Raw genomic sequence first — 23,936 nt, forward strand, 5'->3', positions numbered from 1 at the left:
CTTCTGAACTATACATCTAGGACTTACTGGGAGCTGTTTTGTACTGTTGTTCTTATATTCAATTCAGTATTTAAAACTATATATGAAATGCCTACTCACGATACTTTTTGACTGAAAATATTGTGAGACTCTTGGGTATATCACAGAGAAAGGTTGGATGGTCTTCTTCTGTCAGTGGACAATCTTAAGAAAAAGGGCAGGTTCTTATCTTGCTGGTGGTCTTGTGTGCCATTAGTGTGAAGACAGGACAATACATAAAAGTAGGACAGATCTGCTGGACTTGGGCGTCGTCATAAGTTAGGAGTTCCAGTCTTGGCCCTGACACTTATTAATGATATGATCCTGGCCAAATTACTAGAGCTCTCTGAGCTCCTGCTTCATAATTTTATCATCAGTCCCCTACCCTCAGAGCACTATTGTGCTTTGTAAACTTTAAAATATAGATATGTATAAGTAAATGGCTAAAAGGTTCCTCCCCACCTTCCTGCCTGCCAAACTAGGGCAAATCCTGGGCCTTCATTATTTTAATAGAAGATTCTTCTTATAGATTAGTACATCAGTGGAAAAGGTTAGGTTCACAAGACAGAATAGTCAACTATAGCAATCTAGTGTTTGACAAACCCAAAGATCCTAACTTTTGGGATAAGAATTTATTATTTGATAAAAACTGCTGGGATAACTGGAAATTAGTATGGCAGAAATTAGGCATGGACCCACACTTACCACCATATACCAAGATAAGATCAAAATGGGTCCATGACCTAGGCATAAAGAACGAGACTATAAATAAATTAGAGGAACATAGGATAGTTTATCTCTCAGACTTGTGGAGGAGAAAGACTTGTGACCAAAGATGAACTAGAGACCATTACTGATCACAAAATAGAAAATTTTGATTACAACAAATTAAAAAGCCTTTGTACAAACAAAACTAATGCAAACAAGATTAGAAGGGAAGCAACAAACTGGGAAAACATCTTCACAGTTAAAGATTCTGATAAAGGCCTCATTTCCAAAATATATAGAGAACTGACCCAAATTTATAAGAAATCAAGCCATTCTCCAATTGATAAATGGTCAAAGGATATGAACAGACAATTTTCAGAGGATGAAATTGAAACTATTACCACTCATATGAAAGAGTGTTCCAAATCATTATTGATCAGAGAAATGCAAACTAAGACAACTCTGAGATACCACTACACACCTGTCAGATTGGCTAAGATGACAGGAAAAAATAATGATGAATGTTGGAGGGGATGCAGGAAAACAGGGACACTAATACATTGTTGGTGGAATTGTGAACACATCCAGCCATTCTGGAGAGCAATTTGGAACTATGCTCAAAAAGTTATCAAACTGTGCATACCCTTTGATCCAGCAGTGTTTCTACTGGGCTTATGCCCCAAAGAGATACTAAAGAAGGGAAAGAGACCTGTATGTGCCAAAATGTTTGTGGTAGCTCTGTTTGTAGTGGCTAGAAGCTGGAAAATGAATGTATGCCCATCAATTGGAGAATGACTGAATAAATTGTGATATATGAATGTTATGGAATATTATTGTTCTGTAAGAAATGACCAGCAGGATGAATACAGAGAGGACTGGCAAGACTTACACGAACTGATGCTAAGTGAAATGAGCAGAACCAGGAGTACACTTCAACGACGATACTGTTTGAGGATGTATTCTGATGGAAGGGGATTTCTTTGACAAAGAGACCTATTTGAGTTTCAATTGATAAATGATGGACAGAAGCAACTACACCCAAAGAAAGAACACTGGGAAATGAATGTGAACTATCTGCATTTTTGTTTTTTTTCCGGGGTTATTTTTACCTTCTGAATCCAATTCTTCCTGTGCAACAAGAGAACTGTTCGGTTCTGCACACATATATTGTATCTAGGATATACTGCAACATATCTAACATATATAAGATTGCTTGTCATCTAGGGGAGGGGGTGGAGGAAGGGAGGGGAAAAATTGGAACAGAAGCGAGTGCAAGGGATAATGCTGTAAAAAAATTACCCTGGCATGGATTCTGTCAATATAAAGTTATTATTAAATTAAAAAAAAAAGAAGATTCTTCTTCAGCTTTCTTTTTGAATCTCTTCATTTTATTTGAGACCTCAAAAATACATTTTCAGGTCCTAACAGGGGGAAATAGCTGTTGATCAGACATGTTGGTAATTCAGTCTTTACAGATTTTCCTCGATGAAGGAAGATAGACAGAGATTATAACAAGATATTGGAGAAAGGCTATTTTCTGAGCAAACGCCCAGAGAGCAAGTAAACCCTGAGCACCCAACACCAACCTTTGTTCTCACCTTCTGGAAGCTGAGCTTGGGCAAGCACCAACAAGCCCAGGCATGAAGCCCTGCGATTAATGGATTTTTGGTCTCTAGACAACCTCTCCACTGTTGCTTGCTGTGCCTCACCACAGTTGCTACACTATTGTTTGACCCTGTCTAGCCACAAATATTTAATTCAAGGTTCAGTAATACTAAAGCAGATTCTTCCCCCACCTCCCACTAGGGCTCCTGCACATGTGTCCTTGCTTGTAAGCTGTTTCCCTCACTTTGAAACTAAACTTCTGTTTGATTTCTTACTCTCCTGTCTCTAACTTGTTCTTTTCAGCCATGGCCACCCACAGGTTAGCTGCCATTTCTGTCTGATTAACAAATGGCAAAGGAGAAAAGGGATACCTGCCTAGCCATCCAGTCCCCAGTAATCAATCAATAAGATGACAGACATCTTCAGAATCATCTCTCCCTATCACAACCCAAAATCTTCTTTTCTCAAGGCTAAATCCTTCAGGGACCTTCTCACATCTTCAACTGGCATAATTTCAAGTCTTCTCACTCTTTTGGTTGCTCCTCAAGTGCTAGTTTTTTCCCTAAAATATAGCGCTCAGAATTGAACACAATACAGTTCAGATGTGATCTGAATGAAGCAGAGGAGAGCAAGACTATCACTTCTTCATAGCCCTCCATTAATGGAGCCTAAGATAGGGTAGTTTTTGGCTGCCATAAGATACTTGATGCATATTGAGTTTGCAGTCACTATTAATTAGGCATGAATTCCCTTTATAACGTTCTTGATGGATCAGGATTATGCTCCCATGCCCACAGCGGTATAAAATGTGAATCTCTTTCATTATAACATAAAAAATCTAGAATTGGGGTTCTGTCTTTGTTTTAATACCTATGATATAATTATCTTTATGGAACTCTACAGTTTTAAGCTAAATGGGCTGAAAATACAAGAGAAAAATAACATATATGTGAGTATTGAAAAGGTTTGTTATTTTTTCTAAAAAGAGACACAAAGAATTCCAATCAGCCTAAGGATATGGAAGAACCATGTAACTAACTGCTGTTTTCCTGGCAAACTACATTCTATAGACTTAAAGTCAACCACCAAGACCTCACCAATTTCAGTCCTTCAGAAACTCCTTTAACTATCTTATTAGTCTTGACAGCCTTGCTTTTCATCTTCCCTCCCATCAGTGTTTCTGAACCAAATAACCCCAACAAGGCACCCTTGAAAGTACTTGATATGATCTAAAAATATGTGGATAATTAGTATAATTAAACCCAGGAGGGTTGTATATAAATTCTGTCCTCTAAGTTGAATTTTATGAACCTAATAAAATCATCTTTACAACAGAAATAAACATTTTCCCCATAAAAGTTTGTCTTTTATATAAAATTAGTTATTTTTTTCTATACTTATGTTAAGTCCAAAAATATTTTCCAGCACCCCAAAGTAGAAATACAAACAATTAATACTACAAATATACATAGACATTGGGGTAAGATTGTGAGGAATTACGGCAATTTTCTGTCATTAATAAATGCTGCCAGAAAAGTAAAGAATCTGGAAAACAGAGGTGAATGGAAAGCTGCAGGTCATGCCTCAGTCACATCATCTATCTACAAATGTAATTCTTTCCTCTGTCTCTTCCATTCAGAGAGGCAAATCTAACTGGAATATCATCAGTTGTCTTCTTTTAGATGATGTCTGGATTGGCCCAAAAGAGCAATGTCATCTGAGGAATTGTATCCACACTTCGGTGTGGGTTAACCTTGCCAAGTTGTTTTGAATTGAAATACAAAGATATACTGCACTTACAGTTATCATCAAAAGATGAAGATAGCCTCAGATGCAAATTAATGTGTTTGCCATGATCAAAAAGATCCAAATGTATAGATAGAAGAAAGCTTCTGAATAACATATATGCTACATAAAACAGTGCAGAGGTTTATTATTGCTTATGATCTATTGAGATATAAATGGAACTAATGTTAATTCATGGATATGTATATCACTTTAAGGATTTAAAAAGTGATTTCTTCAAATAATCCTATAAAATAGTTAAAGTGGCAGAAGATAGTTATTTGTCACACATGTTTCTTATATGTGTACTCCACTATTATCACGATCTAAGTTGAAGGTTATTCCTTCTCCTCCTCCCATGGATACTGAATTTGTGAGGAGTAAGCCAGAATGTTTTTTATTAACTGTCTTTTTATCATGTTGTCTGAGAGTAGTAGTAACTGCCCTCTGAATAATGCTGCTGCTTTTCTTCTTCTTCTTTCTTCTTCCTCCTTCTCTTCTCCTCCCTTTTCCTCCTCCCTTCCTCTTTCTTCTTCTCCTTCTTTTTATTTTCTTGTTCTTCTTCTTTTCTTTTTCCTTTGCCTCCTCTTCCTCTTCTTCTTCCTCTTCTACTGCCTTCTTTTCATCTTCCTCAGAAAATCAAAGTCCCTTGCCCATCATCCCATAGCTAGTAAGTACAAGAGCTACCCATTTTCCCGACTTTGCTGCCTTTTAGAAGCTTCTATTTATACAATACTTAAAAGGGAATATAGCAAACAAATTCAATAGGCAGCAGAAATATTTACCCTTAAAATAAATTAATCCTTCAAAATAGGATCATGTTGAGAATTTTAAGTTTCAGAGGATCCAAATCCTGCTAATTTCACTCATCCTTCACCCATGGTATATACGATACTGAAGTGGATCACAGCACTGTAAGTCTAAGACTGATCATATTAGATTATAAGTTCCACAAAAGCAGAGAATGAGTATCTAAATTTTGAAAGTAGGTACTTAATAAACATTTAAGAAGTGCTACTGAATAAATAATGATACCAGATTTCTGAAGGACATGACAATGGAGTCAAAGTCCAAATATTAACAAATTAAAAGACCTGAGCTAGAAGCCTGGTGATAATGTGTCTGTAGAACAAGAATAAGCCTTTGGAAAGTGCAAAGGATTCCATCATAAGATCAGGCACCAGACAATGAATCCTTCTGTTCAAAACAGCTCCTGAAAACTGGAAGTTCTGGAAGAATTTGCAAAAGTATCCATGGAAAGAATAGATCTGCCCTGATGAAATCTCTGAAATAAAAGCATGTAGATGGTATTCCTCTCCAAATATGCTCCAACAGGTATATTTGTTCTCATGGAATTAAATGATATAACAGAATACTTAAGCACTTATACTATATTTTATGATGTCAGAGGCAAGGGAGTGAATAAATGGCTTAGCTCTGCCACTTAGAGGCTATGTAATCTATGATAAAAAGTCATTTAGAAAAAAAAATCAAATGAAGGTGGCCTAGCTGTACCAGATCTAAAATTATATTATAAAGCAGCAGTTACTAAAACCATCTGGTATTGGCTAAGAAATAGACTAGTTGATCAATGGAATAGGTTAGGTTCAAAGGACAAAACAGCCAATAACTTTAATAATATAGTGTTAGACAAACCCAAAGACACCAGTTTCTGGGATAAGAATGCATTATTTGACAAAAATTGCTGGGAAAATTGGAAATCAGTATGGCAGAAACTAGGCATTGACCCACACTTAACACCGTACACCAAGATAAGGTCAAAATGGGTTCATGATCTAGGCATAAAGAATGAGATTATAAATAAATTGGAAGAGCATAGGATAGTTTACCTCTCAGACCTGTGGAAGAGGGAGGAATTTATGACCAAAGAAGAACTAGAGATCACTATTGATCACAACATAGAAAATTTTGATTATATCAAATTGAAAAGTTTTTGTACAAACAAAACAAATGCAAACAAGATTAGAAGGGAAACAATAAACTGGGAAAACATTTTTACCATCAAAGGTTCTGATAAAGGCCTCATTTCCAAAATATATAGAGAATTGACCCTAATCTATAAGAAATCAAACCATTCTCCAATTGATAAATGGTTAAAGGATATGAACAGACAATTCTCAGATGAAGAAATTGAAACTATTTATAGACATATGAAAATATGCTCCAAATCATTATTAATCAGAGAAATGCAAATTAAGACAACTCTGAGATACCACTACACACTATCAGATTGGCTAGAATGACAGGGAAAGATAATGGGGAATGTTGGAGGGGATGTGGGAAAACAGGGACACTGATACATTGTTGGTGGAATTGTGAACACATCCAGCCATTCTGGAGAGCAATTTGGAATTATGCTCAAAAAGTTATCAAACTGTGCATATCCTTTGGTCCAGCAGTGTTTCTACTGGGCTTATACCCCAAAGAGATACTAAAGAAAGGAAAGGGACCTGTATGTGCCAAAATGTTTGTGGCAGCCCTGTTTGTAGTGGCTAGAAGCTGGAAAATGAAAGGATGTCCATCAATTGGAGAATGGTTGAGTAAATTGTGGTATATGAACGTTATGGAATATTATTGTTCTGTAAGGAACGACCAGCAGGATGAATACAGAGAGGACTGGCAAGACTTACATGAACTGATGCTGAGTGAAATGAGCAGAACCAGGAGATCATTATATACCTCAACAACATACTGTTTGAGGATGTATTCTGATGGAAATGGATCTCTTTGATAAAGAGAGCCTTAATTGATCAAAGATGGACAGAAGCAGCTACACCCAGAGAAAGAACACTGGAAATGAATATAAACTGCTTGCATTTATGTTTTTCTTCCCGGGTTATTTATACCTTCTGAATTCAATTCTCCCTGTGCAACAAGAAAACTGTTTGGTTCTGCACACATATATTGTATCTAGGATATACTGCAACCCATTCAACATGTAAAGGACTCTTGCCATCTGGGGGAAGGGGTGGAGGGAGGGAGGGGAAAAATCGGGACAGAAGTGAATGCAAGGGATAATGCTGTAAAAAATTACCCTGGCATGCGTTCTATCAATAAAAAATTATTTAAAAAATTTTAAAAAAATAAAAAAAAGTCATTTAATAATATCTCAGTGCTTCAGTTTTACCATCCATAAATTTTTTTTAAAAAACACCTTATCATTCACCTTCTCTTTGCTCCCTGTCGAGAATATGCAAAAGAAATTAGAAAATTTATAAAAGAAGTACTCTAAGACTTTGTGTTTATTCAAAACAATTCTTTTATCATTATTATTTTCTTTTATGTAGCAGCTAGCATCATAGAAACCTTTTCTCAATTCCAACCAGACTGAGGGAATGCCTAAGAATTCTCTCCCATCTCTTTCCCACTTGTTCATCCATCATACCTTGAACATGTCTTCTCTACATCTCCTGAAAAGAACTATTTTCTTTTATTTGATCCAAGCAGAAATTGAGACTAGTCTATCTATAAACTAATAGTTTAGCAGCATTAGAGAAAGCCTGGGGTAAGAGCCAGCAGGAAGTCATACCTCTTCTTTTTCATATATTTTAAGTGCTTTAATAGCTAGTCCAGAAAGCTTATTCCATATTAAGTTCTCCAGTGTAATGAGGGAGGCATTCAAATGTTTACAGAGCCACATCGCCTAAAAAAAAAATGGAGAAAGGAAAACATCAGTAAAGAAAATGAATATATTTACCAAATTAAAATTCTATGGTGTAATAAATTATATTAAAATATTTAGCTCCTTCTAGTTTCTATCTTTTATTTTTAAAAAGTTTTTAAATGTGTTTATTTTTTTATAGCCATGGCTTTAGAATGTTTAAGCAAAATTATAGCTAGAGACAGGAAGCTAGACTATATGAACTCATTAGATTTAGAAATCATCTTTCCAACCTTCTTCATTTAACAGATTAGAAAACATTTGCCCAGAGAGATAAAGTGATATGCCCAAAATTAGCCAAGTAATGGGTAATTAGAGCTAAGAGTCAAACTCAGATTTAACTCTCATTTACTCTGCCATGCTGCCTCTTTCTTCCTTTCTTTTTCTTTTTTAACCAGGCAATTGGGGTTAAGGGAACTTGCCCAGGATCATACAAGTAGCAAGTGTTAAGTGTCTGAGATCAGATTTGAATCTGGTTCCTCCTGATTTCAGGGCTTGTCATGTTGCCTCTTAAAGTCCTTGCTACCTCAAGGATTCTACTTATCCCTCTTTCATCTCTTAAATATCAAATGATTGCAAAACAGAATAGAAACATGATAATCACATTGCTTCTTAGGTTTAGTGTCATGTGCATTAGCTTTCTGCATCATTCCTTTTTTTTCTTTTTAAGTTTTATTAATACCTTTCCTTTGCATATCACAGTGATTTCCCATTATATCCCCCTATTCATATAGTAAAAAAAAAAAACAGTTAGGCAAGGTCATCAAAAAATAAACAAAAGAAAAAGGAAAAACTAACTCAAAAAGCACCTGCATCTTATAGCCTTTGTATATCCCATCCCTATAGAATCCCACCCATGAGCTTCATCCTCTTGTTGTCTAGAACTGATTATTCATCAATCACACAAGTTTGGGTGCCTTTTAGTTTTTTTTATTTGCATTATTGTAGTAATTGTTAATATTATTCTCCAAGTCCTGATTAACTGCTTCACTGTGTTCATAGAAAGTTTTCCTACATTTTTAAATTTTGTTTTTAACATTACTTTGCTGCTTCTTAAAATTCAATATTTCATTTCATTCATAAAACTATAATTTTTCAGCCATTGCCTAACTGATGAGCTCCTAGTCTCTATGCCTTTCTGACTATGCTCTATCACACACACACACACACACACACACACACACACACACACACACACATATATTTACATATACATATATATATCCTATAGCCAGATAGCTAGATCAAAGACTTTTTCTGGGAGCAACATCTCCTAAGAAGACTTTTTAGAAAGTCCCTGCTATATAGGTTTGGTTTTCCCTAAAAAATGAATCAAGCTGCTTTCCAGAGTTAATTGATCCAGTGGATTAAGACTGAACTATTGGCAAAATATCTTGGTCGCCTAAGGCATAAAAGCTAGTAAGCACTCCTCAAGCTTCCTGACTTCACTCCTTTCAAGTCAATGCACCTTTCTTTTGGATCTTTGGCCATTGTGGCAAATGAAGAGGTAAGGAAAGCCACATCTAACTAAAACAATTATATCTTGGCCAAAATACTCGCTATGTTACTGAATACACTTCTCTATATTAAAGGTTATATGTTCTATTTATACTGGACTTTTTTCCAGGGAAAGGCCAACTCACATAGGAATAAAGAAAAAGACATTGCTGAGTCTTGAAGGAAGCCAGGGATGCTAAGTTATGGAGGCAAAGAGAGAAAACATTTTAGCCAGGTAGGACAGGTCATACAAAGGAAGCAGTCCAGAGAGAAGGGATAGAATGTAATATTTAGAGAACAGTAAGCAGACCAATATGGTTATATCACACAGTTTGTGTACAGGAGACTAAACTCCTGTTTACCAGGTTGTGAAGAGACTCCATTGTCAAAGAATGGCTTTTCTATTTGACCCTGGAAGTAAAAGGGAGTTATCAGAGTTTATTGAGCAGGCTTAAGAAGTAGGAAAATGCCTTTGATGGCTTTGATTGGAATGATGAGACACATGAGGCAAAGTAAACAATTAGAAAACCAGAGCAAAAAGTTCAAGCAAGAATGAGGCCCTATACTAGAGTGGTTGCTGTGTGAGTAGAAAGGAGGGCACCTATATATCCAAGAGACATTGTAAAAGTGTAATCAAAATTTGGCAAATTATTAATCTATTGGATGAGTGAAAGAGAGAGTTCTGGAAAGACAGCAAAGTTGCAAACCTTGGTGAGTGGGAAAATGGTGGAACCCAGGTGTACCACTGCTGAAGCTGTTGCTGGTGCCTACCTACATCACTGCCCATTCTTCTGGGGCCCATGCTGCCATTGTCTGCAGACCCAACACTGTTTTCTTTTTTTAAAAAAAACTCTTTAAAAAGATTTTTTGAGAGAGGTTATAAAAGTGTCTACTTGGGCAATATAGGTTCTCAAAAAAATCCAATGCTTTTTTTTCCTAATGAATTTATTTTTAATGCACTTTGTTTTATAACCATGTTGGGAAAGAAAAATTAGAGCAAAAGGGAAAAACCATGGGAGAAATAAAAAAAAAAGAAAAAAAGAAGTGAACACAGCATGTGTTGATTTACATTCAATCTCCATAGTTCTTTTTCTGGATGCAGATGGCATTTTCTATCCAGTCTATTGAGTTTGCTTTGGATCACTCAATCTCTGAGAAGAATCAAGTCTTTCACAGTTGATCATTGCAGATATTTGCTATCATTATGTACAATGTATTCCTGGTTCTGCTTGTTTCATTCAGCATCAGTTAGTGTAAATATCCCCAGGCCTTTCTAAAATCAGCTTCTTCATTATTTTTATAGAACAATAATATTCCATTGCCTTCATACACCACAACCTGTTCATCCAATTGATGGACATAATCTATTCATTTTCCAATTCTTTGCTACCACAAAAAGAACTGCTACAAACTTTTTTTTTGCTAAGGTAATTGGAGTTAAGTAACTTGCCCAGGATCACACAGCTAGGAAGTGCTAAATGTCTGAGGTAAAATTTGAACTCAGGTTCTCCTGACTTCAGGGTTGGTGCTCTAAAACATTTTTACACATGTAAGTCCTTTCCTCTTCTTTATGATTTACTTGCAGACTCAGTAATGACACTGATGGGTCAAAGGGTATTCATAGCTTGATAGCCCTTTGGGCATAGTTCTAGATTGCTCTCCAGAATGGTTGGATCATTTCACAACTCCACCAACAATGCATGAGTGTCCCAGTTTCCCACTTGCCCTCCAACATTTATCATTATCTTTTCCTGTCATCTTAGTCAGCCTAAGAGGTGTAAAGTGGTGCCTCAGGGTTGTTTTAATTTGCATTTCTCTAATCAATTTAGAACATTTTTTCATATAACTACAGATGGCTTTAATTTCATCATCTGATAATTGTCTATTCATATCCTTTGACCATTTATCAACAAGGGAATGATTTGTATTTTTATAAATTTGACCCAGTCCTTTATATATTTTAGAAATGAGACCTTTATCAGAAACATTGGCTGTAAAGATTTTTTCCCAGCTTTGTATTTCCCTTTTAATCGTGTTCCTGTTGGCTTTTTGTTTTGTTTTGTTTTGTTTTTTATTTGTGAAAACTTTTCAATTTAATGTAATCAAAACTGTCCATTTTGCCTTTCATAATGTTCTCTAGTTCTTCTTTGATCATAAACTCCTCCCTTCTCCAAAGATCTGACAAGTAAATTATCCCTTGCTCTCCTAATTTTTTTATGATGCATCCTTTATGCCCAAAGAAGAATCCAATAATTCTTAAGGGTTTCTTAAACCTATAGGAAAGTAAAATTCCCTAATAGTATTAGAGGATTTGGTAGAGGAGGACTTGGGAGGAAAAGATGAATTCTATTTTGAGTATATTGAATTGTTTATGTAATATCTAGTATATGAAATATCCAGTAATCCAGTGGGACTAAAACACAGAATATTAGCACTAGATATATCGAATTAGTAATCATTTGCTCATGATACAAGGTAAAGTGAGCAAAACAAGGAGAATACAGTAATATTGTCATGATAATCAACTATGAAGACCTCAAGTATTCTGATCAATACAATGATCCAATTCCAAAAGACTCAGAATGAAAAATGCTATTCACTTCCAGAGAGAGAATTGATGAATTGATAAAGATTAAAGCTTTTTATTTTATTTTATTTTTCTTGTTTCTTTTTGGTAATGGTAGGCAAAATGTGAAAATATCTTTTGCATGATTTTGTATATATAATGGGTATTTTATTTCTTGTCTTCTCAAAAAGTAGGGGCAGGGTGGAAGGAAAGAGATAATTTGGAACTGAAAATAAAAATAAGTTTTTTTTTTAAAAAGAAATTGTCTTTTCAGAGATAATGACTAAATTCATGGGAACTTGTGAGATCACCAAGTAAGAATAGTATAGATCTAAAAATAAAAAAACAGAAAGCCTTTGAAAACTTTGGGAGACACCTATAGGTATGGTACCCAACAAAAAGACTGAGAAGTATAGATTTTCATCCTTGACACTCTTTTTTCCCTCTGCTCCAATAGTTGAAAATAGCCAGTAGTAGTTTGCCTTTTTCACCTAGAAAGTACAATAAAATTTCACCATCCTTCTTCAGAGCTCTTTAACATCCCTCATATTGCCACAGTCAGGTGAGCAGAAATTCAGATAATTAGACACTGAGTGGATAATAGTTCAATGTGAGCCTCAATGTTGATTGAGTCCTCATATTAACCCAGTCCACAATGTGCTACTGATACTCACTTTCCTATAGTTTTAAGAAAGTTTTGAAGCTCGTTGGATTTTTCAAGTTTTAGAGAATCCACATTGCCAATCTGAGCATAATGTTAACTCTCCAAAAGTCTACCTCTTTCTAGCAAAGTTAAAGAAACCAGGAAGAACAAGGAGGACATGCCCTAACCAGTAAGAGGCAGTGGCATAGGCCCCAAAAGAATGGGCAGTGGTGCAGGCAGGGACCAACATCAGCTGAAGCAGAATTGGCAGTGATAGAGATAGCCTGAGCATTAACAAGCAGGTAGTGAAAATGCAGCAAGAAAGGCAGCAAATACAGTTTGGTACAAGCACAAGTTCACATGCAACTGTAGAAGTAGGGCAAGTGGGTCCATTGTAGTCCTTCACTAATTGTAATCTTGGCCTCTCTAAGGCTCTTCCACACTGCTGCCAGCACCATATTAGCCATCAACTCCATCCATGATTTCCTTGTTTAAATGGATGAGAAGACATAAGAACCCTATGCAAATACTGGAATGGATTCTTGAAACAACAGCCACAAGATTAAGTAACTCACTATCAGGGCTGAGTGTCTCCCTTCCCAGAAACAAAGTGAACTCTCCAGTCCAATGGTTTCTTAGATTCAGCCTCCAAGAAAACTTACTCAACAAGGACAGGCTACTATGCGACATTTTTTTACAATTAACCCCTTCCTTTTAATTTCATTTCTGTGTGAAATGTCTATGGCTTTAGGGTCCCCCTTTAAAAGGATAACCCCCCCCCCCATGGCAGATCATCAAGGGTTAAATTTTGGGGAGGAGAGAAGTGGGGCTACCCTTTCTAAGGAGGGATGGAACTGTCTTTATAACTATGATGTGAGTTTACCAGAAAAGATCCCTTAGCTAACTTTGTGGCAATCTGAGTCACTAAGATGAAAATGAGAGAAAGAACTAAATCAGTCCTGATGGAAGAAAAGGGAAGTCCCTAAGAAGAGGTAGGTCTCCTTAGGTGGCCAAGGATATGGTAGCACTCTTCTGATGGCTCTCAGGGAGGGCAGGTGCTATGCTGAGTAACACTGAGTGGATAATAGTTCAATGTGAGCCTCAATGTTGATTGAGTCCTCATATTAACCCAGTCCTGAGGATAGATTTCATAGAAGTGGATTAGGCTCTCTTAGGTACTTTACCAAAAATGATTCTGACCCATAAGTGATGGTACCAAAAGTGTCATCATCTGAGCTAGGGCCTTGTTCCTGGCACTGCTCTTACTCATCAACATTGCTTCACATCGAGAGATCCGTTCACACACTGAGCAGACTGCTTGATAATAACAAACCCACATCCATGGAACATATTATTAAAATCTTGGACTGGGTTTTCCAAAGGAGAAGTGGGATGGGGAAGGTGAAGCCTGGGATTTCTGAAACTGGTTTTATCAGAAGATAATTCTGTGTTTGGGGTATCTCCTCCTTCAATGCTATTTTTGTCAGGTATCTTCTATATCTGAATTCGTCCAGTATGGTGACTGATACTCACCCACCCCTAGGTAATTTAAGGGTAAAAGATTCCTTAGGAAACCATTAGAATCTTGACACTAAGGATTGGAATGTGGTAAAAAGAAGCTACTATTGTTACTACTAGGATGACTCAAAGGCTAGCTTTTCTGTAAAAATAAGTAGTGAAACTGTCTTAGAAACTTATTGGTTCAAGAAACTGACATCCATCTGCTTGAGCATGCTATCATAGCAACTGCATGAGAGACCAATGTTCTCAATTGAACCAACATTATACCTTTGCGAAATAATTTTTCCAATATATTTGTGATTAAAGTTATTTTTGTTGAAGGTTATATTATCTACAAGTCTATTTCAATCCGAACCATAAATCACATCAGACCTAGCCCAGAACATTAGTAATTTAAAGGGTAATAGGGACTAACAAAGGTCCACTTCTCAGACATTTCTGATATTCCCTGCTAATTTCAATACAATGCACAGAACTTTGGAGATCCAGTTCTGGCCAGGAGTGACTAACAGATATATTTCTATAGTCTGATAAGGAATTTTCCAATTGGCCTCAGGATAGAAAGACTAATGATGGAACCCAAACTGAGTTTTCATACAAAATTATCTATTGACACCTCTCCCTCAGTCCTTTGTTCTTCTCTGGAAATTTTCCAGTAAGGAAAAAGAACTTCTATGAGCCTTCAGAGAAATATATTAAACTTCATCTCCTACTTGACCATTATGGGCTCATGAATTCATGATGCCTATTTCTTTTTTTTTGCATGTTTATTCTTTCCAGATCTTAGGTGAATGAATGGCTAAAAAGAGAGGATGAATCAAGTTACTATTTTTAAGTTATGAAAGATGGAAAGACTCATAAAAAATCCCCCAGCAAATAGAAACTGATAGTAACAATAGCTGAGTCCAGAAAAAAGGCATCCCTAAAGAAAGACCTGTTGGATCTACCCAACTGCTAAGATCCTATATCCTAGAAGCCAACTTTACCACACACAGAAATGAACTTGTTAGACTCCAAGAAGTAAGAAAAGGACTCCCAAAGCCAGGAGATACATTTCAATCAAATATACCCCCCTCCATATATTTTATTCAGTACTTCTGTACAAGAGGTACAAGAGGGAAAGCATGCCTCCAATTATTGGAAAAATATCTTAATGATTTCTATCCTTACTAAATTTCAGTAAAGAGTCTTGTGAAGGCTAATTGGTATCAACTAGTTAATCAATATTAGGAAGCCTACTCCACTTGGGAGCAATCATAATAGAAAACCTTTTAGTCATAAGTCACTCTCTGGGGCCTCAGTATGTCAATTATAAGTAGGAGTTAAAAGAATGAAGCCAGAAGTGGGCAAAAGGAACATTTTTCATATGATTATTGAGTGTCTGCAATTTTTCATTTGGAAACTGTTTATATTCTTTGATGACCAATCTCATTGAGGAATAACTCTTAGTCTTATGTTATTGTGTCATATATGAATATAGGGTATAATCAAGATGTGACTTTTCCCCTTTGCACTGGACAGTTTCTCTTGTTATTCTAGCTGCATTGATTTTGCTCATGTAAAAGCTTTTTAATGTAACTGAAATTGCCTTTTTAATTTTTTTATGATTACCTCTGAGAAGTGGCATAGAAAAATAGAAAGCTAGCCATGGCGCCCGAAAGACCTAGGTTTAAGTTACACCTCTGACACATACTGTTTGACTCCAAGATAGTCACTTAACCTCTCACTGTCCTAAGCAACTCTTTGTGACAAGTCATAGATAAGTTGCTGATAGGCATTGATAGAGGAAATTTCTTCACAAAAATTACCTAAACTCATGAAATAAAAGGCTCAGATTTTTTTAAGTGTACATAGATCATGTAAAAATAAACCCAAACATTCTTGCCTTCAAGGGATTACATTGTATTGAGGAGATACAGTGTGGAGAAAAAATATATACATAATATGTCCAATGTAATTTAAGGAGGGGTTTAGTAGTAAGAACTGGGGAAGATGAGGAAGAGAAGAAAAAAGAAAAGATAAGGAAGTTATATCAACTTGGAGAAAGATATGGATTCTGAAAGGCAGAGATTAAGAGTAAATACATTCAGATAGCTAGGTAAATTAGGCAAAAATGATTTTTGTTCCTAAGGAATTTACTTTCTGTGGGGACTAGGAGAGGAACACAACAGGTAAGTAAATATATTCACAAGACATACAGAATAAAGATACATTAGAGAGGGAGGGCATTGGTAGCTGGAATGATCAGGAAAGACTTTATATAGAAGTATTAGAACTAAGTCTTGAGGAAATGAGCAGGGAGCACATCCAGGCATGGGAGGCAGTAAGTAAAATGGTATGGAAATGAGAAAGAGCATACTATATGTGAGGAAAGGCAAGGACTCCAGTTTGGCAGGAGCAAAGAGTGCAGGAAGGAAAGTAATACATATGTAAAAAAGCTAGAAAGATAGATCAAGGCTGAGTTATAAAGGGCCTTAAATGCCAAAGAGTAATTTACACTTGCTCCAGAGGCAACTGAGAGTAACCAGAGATCTTTGAGTAGGGAGTGATTGTTAGATCTGTACTTTAGGAAAATCAGTTTGGCATCTTTGTAAAGGATGTATGATGGAAGGGAGAGAAGAGCAGAGAGACCAATTAGGAAGCAATATTGCATAATCCAGATTAGAAGGCTTGAATTAGGATAGTGGCCATGTGAATAAAAAGGAGTCAGATGGAAGCAATGTTGTAGAGTTATAAAGGACAAAATTTGGCAACCAAATGGATATGTGGGTGAAGTAAATAAAGAATTATGGATAATAATGAGACTCTGAACCTTAGAAATTCTTAATAATGTCCAGGTCCGAAATGGGGAAATACGGAATTGGAATAAGTTTGGGTCAATAGATAATGAGAAATAACAGTAAGTTTGGATCTACAAATAATGAATAAATTATTGTTTTGGACATGAAAAATCTAGATATTTACAGGACATTCAGTTAGAAATTTCCAGTAGGTAGTTGATGATTTGTGATTGGATCTCAGAAGAAAGACAGAAGCTGGATAAAGATTTAGGAATCATTTACATAGAGATGACAATTAAACTTATGAGAGGTGAAGTAACCAAGTGAGAAAAACAAGGCAGTTTAGAGTAGTTAGTAGAAACAAACAGGCCAATAGGCCACAAAAACTGCATTATATGACAACAAAACATAACAATTGATATAAAAAAAGCAAGTTCAGCTAAATATTCATTCCGATTACACAATTTTTTTCTTATAGTCAGAATGATGGCCCTGATTCAACAAAACAATCTCAAATTATGTTCATCTTTCTCTTTTTTAATTCTTTATTATTGTTATTATAGCTTTTTATTGACAAAACATATGCATGGGTAATTTTTCAATACTGACCCTTGCAAAAACTTCTGTTCTAACTTTTCCCCTCCTCTCTTCCATCCCCTCCCCTAGATGGCAGGCAGTCCCATACATGTTAAACATGTTAAAGTATATGTTGTGTACATATTTATATAGTTATCTTGTTGAACAAGAAAAATTGGCTTTAGAAAGAAGGTAAAAATAACCTGGGAAGAGAAACAAAAACAGCATTCTCTTTTAAGAAGGCAAAGAAATGTATCATTTGAGAAATGTTTCAATCAAGAATGGTTCAAAAAAATCTTTTAACTGTGTAGATAAAATCTAGCTAAATTAAATTAAATTAAATTCCCCGCTTCCAAAACATGTCCTGTACTTTCATGCTCCTGTGTTTTTGCTTATGTTGTTTCTTATACCTGGAATGCCCATCTCCCTTTTTCTTCCCCTATCAATTCTTTCATATCTATTAAAGTATAATTCAAGTGCCATTTCCTACAGAAATACTGTAGCCCATCTCTTTTCCTCCATCAATATTGACCTCTTCCCTTGGACTTCACGTAACATTGTTTTACATCTCTCATGTAATATCATATACTTCACCATAACTAGATATGTTTGCAACTTCATACTTTACTAGCTCCTTTGACAGCAGGGACTTTTTCTAATCTTTGGAGCTCCCTCTGTGCCTAGTACAGGGCTCTCTATACAAAGTAGATGCTTAATAATTGTTGTATCTCAAAAATTCACTTATAGGGAACACCTAATTCCCCATCAGTGTTGGGTGAATGAGATGCTACTATATAATAACAATACAATGTACTTACAATAGTCGTTTTCCCAGAGGCAGGTGGGCCCAATATAAAAATCCTTGGCACTGTGGAATGAAAAGATTTAAATATCGAATCTCAGCATCACAAAGCATCCTCCCATGTCTGCTGTACTCTGGGTGTATTTATTCCTCTCCTCCCCAGGATTTCATTTTCCTTAAATGACACAACCATTTGTAACAGGGCTACGCCGGAGATACTATTACTGTAGAACATATTCTCTGTGTTTAGAGAGGTAAGTGATCACTGAGATGGTTTATTTTTCTTACTCCAAGGGGACACAGATAAGGTAGCTTACTTACTGAACTAATAAATATCAAGAACAATTGGGATTTCAACCAACATAAAGCATTTTAAACAGGAACTTTGTCTCCAAGATGCTCTCCCAAATAAAGCTGTATTTTATGTAAATCGACCTTCAAAAGCATTTTTATATTTATGCTTTTTTATTTAGCAAATTGTATTCAACATCATTTTACTGAGAGAAATAATAGGAGGGAGTCCATAGTGTCTGAACTAGATTTATAAAACCCAAGATAAGAATGTCTTTGTTTTCAAATATGGGCATTTCTATGCAAATAGGAAATGCTGCCTGAGAATTTCTGTCATAGTCTGATGCTCCTTGCCCTAAAATAATTCCAAAATGGCCACAGAATTAGTTTGGGGTCTCTAGTGATTTTGAAAGAAAAGATTGCCATCTTAAGAGTTGGAATAGGTAAGTGATTAACTGCAGTCAGGACTAAAGGAAGAAGAGACCAGATGTCCTCTGGGGAGCTTTCCCACACCAAGGTGCTAAACAGATTCCCTAGAGAATGTAGTCTTGATTGTATCATGTTGCTGTTAGATTTTTTTAATGCTAAGTGAAAGGAGGGAATGTTTCATTCACTAACAAAGGATAGGAACATTGTAGATCCATCCACCTTCTGTTCCTTGCTTAGCTATTGGCTCTGGGAATATAGCCAATAATTGTATTCTCTGTAGACCATCTTTTTCTATCATATTTACGTAATATTTTTAAGATTTGCAAAGCACTATCCTCAAAGAAAACCTAGGAAGTAAAAAGTTTAAGTAATAAATATCACTATTCCCATTTTACATACAAGGCAAACTGCTAGTGCCAGAGCCAGACCTGAGCCCAGGTCTTTTGGCTACAAGTGCAAAGTTTCTTTCACATTCCCATGACTGCCTCTATAAGATATAGCCAAGTCCTGAGAGCCAAACCGACAGACAAAGATCAGTTCAGTCAGACATGGCTCTCGCCTATTCTTGCAATCCAAAGGCTTTTATTTTCCTTGAAGCTTTTCTGAGAGGACATAAAGAAGGGACTAGATAGTGAGAACATAGGGAAGGAAGTATGGTACCTTTCAAAAAAGAAAACTAAATGTTAAAAGAGAATGCAAGTGACCTCCACAGCTCCCAGAGGATGCTCTCTTTCAAGCAGTTCATTGTCCAAATTCAGTGTCCTTTCTCATCATTTCTGGGTAGGACTTAGAAAACTGAATTAAAATTATCTCTGGGAATGCTTTCCCTGGGAAGTCCTATTTACCTCAGTCTTTTTTTTTCCAACAACATCTTTCTATCCTATTATTTAGACAAACAACAATTCCTCAATCCATACTCTCTACTCTATTTAACATTAAAGGGAGGTCCCTTCCTTGTCAGTTTCTGTGCTTTTATCCTTGAAAATTTTATGCAGTTAAAGATTCAAAAATAGATTTCAGATAGATTGAGATCCACAATGAATAATGAAAGTGACTTACTACTACAGATCATTAGTCTAACTCAACAAGCTCTCTGAACAGGGCCATGGATGTGGATACAAGAGTCTTGTCCTCTTTCTTCCCTCCTTCCCTTTCCATATTGAATGGAGTAGGATGAGGTGTAACATGAATAGGAAGGACTCATAAATAAGATATAATTTCAGTACAAATATTTTATTCCTTCCAGAAGGGCCTCAACATAGAAGACTTTACCCTAATATATCCTTGTAAGCTGATCTAACACTGCCAAGGGGAGCTGTTTGCTTTGTTCAAGATATTCCCTAGCCCTGTCATGCTTTCCACAATCCTGTCTATCTGGCCAAACTCTTCCCACAGTTTAGTTCAAATCTCATCTCCTCCATGAAACTTCCCCTGAACACTTCAGCTCCTGTTATCTCCCTCACTTCTGAAATCCTATAATATCAATCATTGGTACCATTCAATTTGATGCTTAAACATATTTTGTGTTGCATTATTTAGCTTTTCATTTTTACCTGTTTTATCTGCTCTAGACTGATTTCTTTGGAACAAGGATCATGTCTCAGACTTTTTTGTATATCCTACTGAGCCAAGAATGAGGACAGAGTGAGGGCATTCAATTAATGTTCAAATTAATACATGAAAGAGCTATAGTAGCAGGCATATCATGTGCCATCTACTTTTTGTCACCTGTATGAAATCCTTCTTTCTAAAGATGTTAAAGACTTTCTTCTTCCTCCTCCTCCTCCCTCTTCCTCATCTTCTCCCTTCTCCTTAGCAACATATATTTTCTGCTCAACTAAAACAGAGTATACCTGACCCAAGTCTCTTCCTTTTTCAATCCATTTCACATGGTTACCAAAATTATCTTCCTAATGCACAGGACTAATGATACTTCCTTTTTTCAAAAACCTCTGTGGCTAATTATTGACTATCAAAAAATACAGACTTGGTCCTCTACAATCTGACTTGGAGTTGCCTTCCCAGACTTATTTCATATTCTTCTCTTTCCTACTCCTTTATGTTCTTGCCAAAGTAAACTACTAATTGTTTCCTGGTCTCTTGGAGTATTCTGAGAATTTGTGCAGACCATCTATCAAGCCTAAGAAACTACCTTTTGCTCATATTTGACTACTGAACGTCAAGTGCCTCCACAAGCCTTCCATGATCTTTACAATCCAAGGTTATCTCTTCTAGTTCTTCTTTTCCAATAATCCTTTGTCTGGATCTCTTTTTGCCTCTAACACACTGAACTGATGATACTCATTTGTGTGCATGCTATAACCCCTGCACCACCCCAGTAGACTGGAAGCTTGTGACCAGAGATTCTATTATTCTATTTCATCTATTTATCACCAGCATCTAACACAAGGCTGTGTACCTAAAATTATTTAAAATGAATGCTTGCTGAGTGATTGCAAGGCATCATGCTATATACAAGGCAAACCATGGCAAATCTAACACTAAGCCTCTCTTCTAGAAGCTTACAAGCTTACCAAAAGAATGCTTGGGTACTGAAGCCTCTAGGAACTGAAAAGAGTGAGATTGGTGAAAGTTAGTATGGCCAGGGAAATCTTCATAGAGAAGATGGGCTTTGATGTGGGCCTTTGGAAGAAGAAATTTGGATAAGAAGATATATAGAAGGGAGGCTATTCTAGGTGGAAGAAATGGCCAAAGATCCAGAGGAAAGGAAGAATAGAGGTTTATTCAGACAAAAGTGAAGGAGAGTACATAGCGGAATGATGAGATCCAAATCTGGTTTTAGCTTGTTCTATGTATAATCTCTGTTTGCTTCTCCAAAGCTTTGGTTCATTTGAATTGGCCTTGTGTTTGAGTTGGCTTGTGTTTCTGTGTATTCTACCTTCAATGACCCTCTTTTCTCTCTTCTCCTCTTTCTCTCTATCTCTCTCTCTCTCTCAGAGAAAAGAAAAAAAGAAGACATACCCAGTCCAGTGCTCTTCTAGTATAAGCCTGAGACCTAAATTACACATTCATCTTGACAAAGTTATCTTACTTGGAAAGCTGCAGGGAAAACCCTCCCCTTATTGGTTTCCATAAGTGGCACCAAAATTGTACACAATCTATGAAAATGCTTTAAAAGGGGAACATCAGCTGCCTTTCTCTCCATCTAATTTCTCTCTCGCACATTATGTGATTAATTCTGGTTTCTTAAAATCTAACACCTTGAAACTCCAGCCCTGCTCATGAGTAATTATTTATAAACAGTGTCATAAAAGACTGCTTGAGTGCCAAGAGTAATCAACTTCTTCAAACCACTTCAAAGGAAATCAAAAAACCTTTCCATCCACAGATCCTTTTGAGGTTGAACTAGGAGTGTGATTTAAAATTCACAAGAAAACCCTTAGGTATTGGAGCTTTAATACACAGCTTTCTTGGACAAACGTTTGATAAAAAACGAAACATACCATTATATACACCATCTCATGCTTTAATATTGCCCAGGGCTACTGTAAATGCTCACTTTGTACTAAATCTGCTTTTCTCTGTGCTTAGGGGCTGGCAGCCAATGTGGCAGCGGTCTAGCCTCTTTTGCTCATCTGCACACTCTCCAGGGATCTGTCTGAAGGCCTGCTCCCCCTTTGCACCTGACACTGGGCATGTCGCTATGTATTGTATTTAACCCCCACTCACCCAAATCCAGGACCAATTAGCATAGGAGTTGGAGACTGGTGTGCCAGTTAACAAAGGCCCCTTCACTTTGCCTATGGAGAGTGACATGGTAGTCTAAGGCAATGGCCCAGATGATTCAAGCCCCTTTAAAAATGCCTTCGAATTACACCAGAAAAGCTACTAATTGGATAGATGGATAACCTGAGTTTTAACCCCAGCTGGACTACAAACTAGCTGTGTGATCTTTCATAAGTCATTTTCCTTCTTTGGAGCTCAACTTCCACATCTGTAAAATGAAGGGATAGATATAAATCCTAAAATATTGAGAGCAACTCTTTTTCTGATAGCAAATAATTGGAGAGTTGCCAAACAACTATGGTATATAAATGAAATAGGTTATTAACTGCTTTCCCTTAATTCAGAATTCAAAGAAGCAGGGGAAGATATACAAACTGATAGATGCAGAATAAAGGAAGCAGAAAGCTATAGTAGGGATGCAGGGGGGGGGGGGAGAGAGTACACACAAAGATAGCAACACTGCAAATGGAAACAAAAAAAATTGAATGATAAGTAAATTAAATGAGCTTAGCCCTTGAAAAGAGAGGAGAAAATGTATCACCCTCTTTTCCTTAAAAAAATGTTGAATGTCACAGAATATCTGTGATATCACAGATGTGATATCTGTGAATATCTGATTCAGTTGATATGCTGATTTATTTTATTAAACTGTTTTTTTCCTCTTTTTTATTCTTTATAACAGGGGATGATTCATTGGAGTAGGAAGGGGGAGAGAGATATCTTCTTCAGAAGGTGATACAAAAATAAGCAATCAGGAATTTTTCTCAAATGAAGGAGTTGGACTAAATTTTTGAAATCCCATCCAATTCTTACATTCTAGTCAGTGACATCAAGTAAAAGAAATTTGCAATTCCTAGAAGAGTTAGTATCCAGAATATTACTTTGGTACTTCTCTTTAAAAAAAATGTTTTCATGTTCAAGATTAGAAGCTTCTAGAGGATAGGGATTTTATCTTAGAAATATCCTATTTCCTGTGGTAACTCAGAAAGTGTTATTACAGTTTTTGTTATTTTTTTTTCCTTTTACTTAGCTGAAGACCTCATTTCTCAGTCTGTCTGTCAGGATAGTCCTATTAAAAAATAATACTACCTCACTTCTATAGAATGTTTAAGGTTTACCAGAAAAAAGTACTCTAATAATAGAATGTCAAACACTATTCATTAAGTAAAAGAGACATTTGTGAAGGAAAGCAGAGTGAGACATCTTCCTGGTACTCCCAATAATATAACACAAGGGCACTTCCCTACTCTAACTAATAGTACCACAGCAGGCCTAGACTGAGAAGT

At 36.3% G+C, this 23,936-nt stretch overlaps 1 protein-coding gene across 4 annotated transcripts in view; it reads right to left on the reverse strand.

Moving 5' to 3' along the window:
- AK8 (adenylate kinase 8) overlaps positions 1-23,936 on the reverse strand; it is a 158,910-nt gene that overhangs the window by 129,694 nt on the left and 5,280 nt on the right. For all 4 annotated transcript variants that reach the window (XR_007950969.1, XM_051980248.1, XM_051980249.1 and 1 more), the window contains exons 3-4: positions 18,200-18,249; positions 7,667-7,780 (exon numbers count right to left, since the gene is read on the reverse strand). Coding sequence is in view for 3 of the 4 variants with exons in the window: in XM_051980248.1 (XP_051836208.1) it covers positions 7,667-7,780; positions 18,200-18,249 (164 nt within the window). In the remaining variant the exon portion in view is untranslated. The remainder of the gene's footprint in view (positions 1-7,666; positions 7,781-18,199; positions 18,250-23,936) is intronic.

The sequence above is a fragment of the Antechinus flavipes genome, chromosome 2, assembly GCF_016432865.1.
Source record: "Antechinus flavipes isolate AdamAnt ecotype Samford, QLD, Australia chromosome 2, AdamAnt_v2, whole genome shotgun sequence".
Taxonomy (NCBI): Eukaryota; Metazoa; Chordata; class Mammalia; order Dasyuromorphia; family Dasyuridae; genus Antechinus; species Antechinus flavipes.